The sequence below is a fragment of the Lathyrus oleraceus genome, chromosome 6, assembly GCF_024323335.1.
Source record: "Lathyrus oleraceus cultivar Zhongwan6 chromosome 6, CAAS_Psat_ZW6_1.0, whole genome shotgun sequence".
Classification (NCBI taxonomy): domain Eukaryota; kingdom Viridiplantae; phylum Streptophyta; class Magnoliopsida; order Fabales; family Fabaceae; genus Lathyrus; species Lathyrus oleraceus.
Genome location: NC_066584.1, coordinates 218,024,495 through 218,026,638, shown reverse-complemented (window position 1 = coordinate 218,026,638; position 2,144 = coordinate 218,024,495). Strand labels below are relative to the sequence as shown.

The 2,144-nt window shown below is 41.5% G+C and overlaps 1 protein-coding gene across 1 annotated transcript; it reads left to right on the top strand.

Annotated features, from left to right (window-relative positions):
* The first annotated feature begins 378 nt into the window (after positions 1 to 378).
* LOC127094843 (uncharacterized) lies at positions 379 to 1,221 on the top strand. The gene has a single exon (XM_051033615.1). It carries the CDS (start codon positions 379 to 381, stop codon positions 1,219 to 1,221), a length of 843 nt encoding a protein of 280 aa, XP_050889572.1.
* Positions 1,222 to 2,144: the final 923 nt, after the last annotated feature.

The window sequence follows — 2,144 nt, the reverse complement described above, 5'->3', positions numbered from 1 at the left end:
ATCTCTCATCTCACTGCCACGTGTAAACCAATATTCAAGATTTTGAGAAAAACTCAAGATATTGAGTGGAATGATGATTGCCAAACAGCCTTTGACAAGATCAAAGAATACTTATAAGAACCACCGATTTTGATGCCCCCTGCCCAAGTAAGACCTCTTATCATGTACTTAACAGTACTCGACGGATCTATGGGATATGTGCTGGGACAGTAAGACAAGACTGGTAAAAAAGAGAAAGCCATCTATTATCTGAGCAAGAAGTTTAATGACTGTGAGACCAGATATTCATTGCTAGAAAAAACTTGTTACGCACTCGCGTGGGCCGCTAAGCATCTCAGACAATACATGTTGACTCATACGACTTGGTTGGTATCCAAAATGGACCCCATCAAGTATATATTCGAGAAACCAGCTCTTACCGGCAGAATTTCCCGATGGAAGATGTTGTTATCAGAGTACGACATCCAATATGTCTCACAAAAGTCCATCAAGGGAAGTGTACTAGCAGACCATCTTGCTCACCAGCCAATAGAGGATTACCAACCGTTGAAGTTTGACTTCCCATACGAGGACATCATGTTCATCAAGGACTGTGAAACCCCTGAACCTAATGAGGGACCTGAACCAGAAAAACAGTGGACTCTCATGTTCGACGGTGCTTCAAATGCTATAGGTCATGGGATTGGGGCAATGTTGATGTCTCCTAAGAATTTTCATCTTCCATTCACTACAAAGCTTTGCTTTACCTGCATGAACAACATGGTTGAATATGAAGCCTACATATTTGGGCTAGAGGAGGCTATTGAGTTAGAGATTAAAATCCTTGAGGTATACGGAGATTCCGCTCTAGTGATACATCAAATTAGAGGTGATTGGGAAACGATACATTCTAACCTGATTCCATACCGGGATTATATGTTGAAGTTACCACCAAAATTTGACAAAATAACTTTCTCTCATATTCCTCGAGAAGAGAATCAGATGGAAAATGCTCTAGTAACCTTGGCTTCCATGTTTAAGTTAATATGGCCTAACCATCAGCCTAATATTGAAATCAGGCATTTCGACGAACCTGCTCATTGTTTGACAACAACAGAAGAGTCGGATGATAAACCCTGGTTTTCGACACCAAGCATTATCTGGAGAAGCAAGAATATTCGGCAGAGGCTTTCAGCCTTGACAAGAGGAATATGCGGAGGTTGGCATCGAAGTTCTTCTTGAATAGGGATGTATTGTACAAGCGAAATTATGACATGGTCTTACTCAGATGCATGGACAAACATGAAGCTAATCAGCTTATGAAGGATATACACATAGGATCCTTTGGCACCCATGCAAATGGGCATGTAATGGCGAAGAAAATCCTGAGGGCCGGTTACTACTGGTTAACAATGGAAGCTGACTGTTATCATTGCACCAGAACATGCTACCAACCACCAAATCTATGATGACAAAGTGCATGTAACACCTACTCTGGTACACGTCATAGCATCACCCTGTCCTTTCTCTATGTGTGGAATTGGCATGATCGGGATGATAGAACCCAAAGCATCTAATGGACATAGGTTTATTTTGGTTTCCATAGACTACTTCACCAAATGCGTTGAAGTTGCATCCTATGCAAATGTCACAAAGCATGTAGTTGCTCTTTTTTTAAAGAATAATATCATATGTCGATATGGGGTGCCCAGCAAAATCATCACTGATAACGGGTCCAACCTCAATAACAAGACCATGGAGGATTTGTGTGCAACGTTCGAAATTGAACACCATAACTCGTCACCATATCGGCCCAAGATGAATGGGGTTGTTGAAGCTGCAAACAAAGATATCAAGAAAATTATTCAGAAGATGGTAGTCACGCATAAGGATTGGCAAGAGATGCTACCTTTTGCATTGCACGGTTATCATACATCAGTGCGTACTTCAACATGGGAATCCTCTTATTCCTTGCTTTATGGCATGGAAGTGGTCATCCCTATAGAAGTAGAGATCCCCTCGATGAGAGTCCTGATGGAGGCTAAGTTAGACGAGATGGAATGGGTTCAGGAAAGGTTCGATGAGCTCAACCTTATTGAAGAGAAGTTCTTAAAATCATTATGTCACGGTCAACTCTATTAGAGGCGTCTTAAGAAGGCATTCGA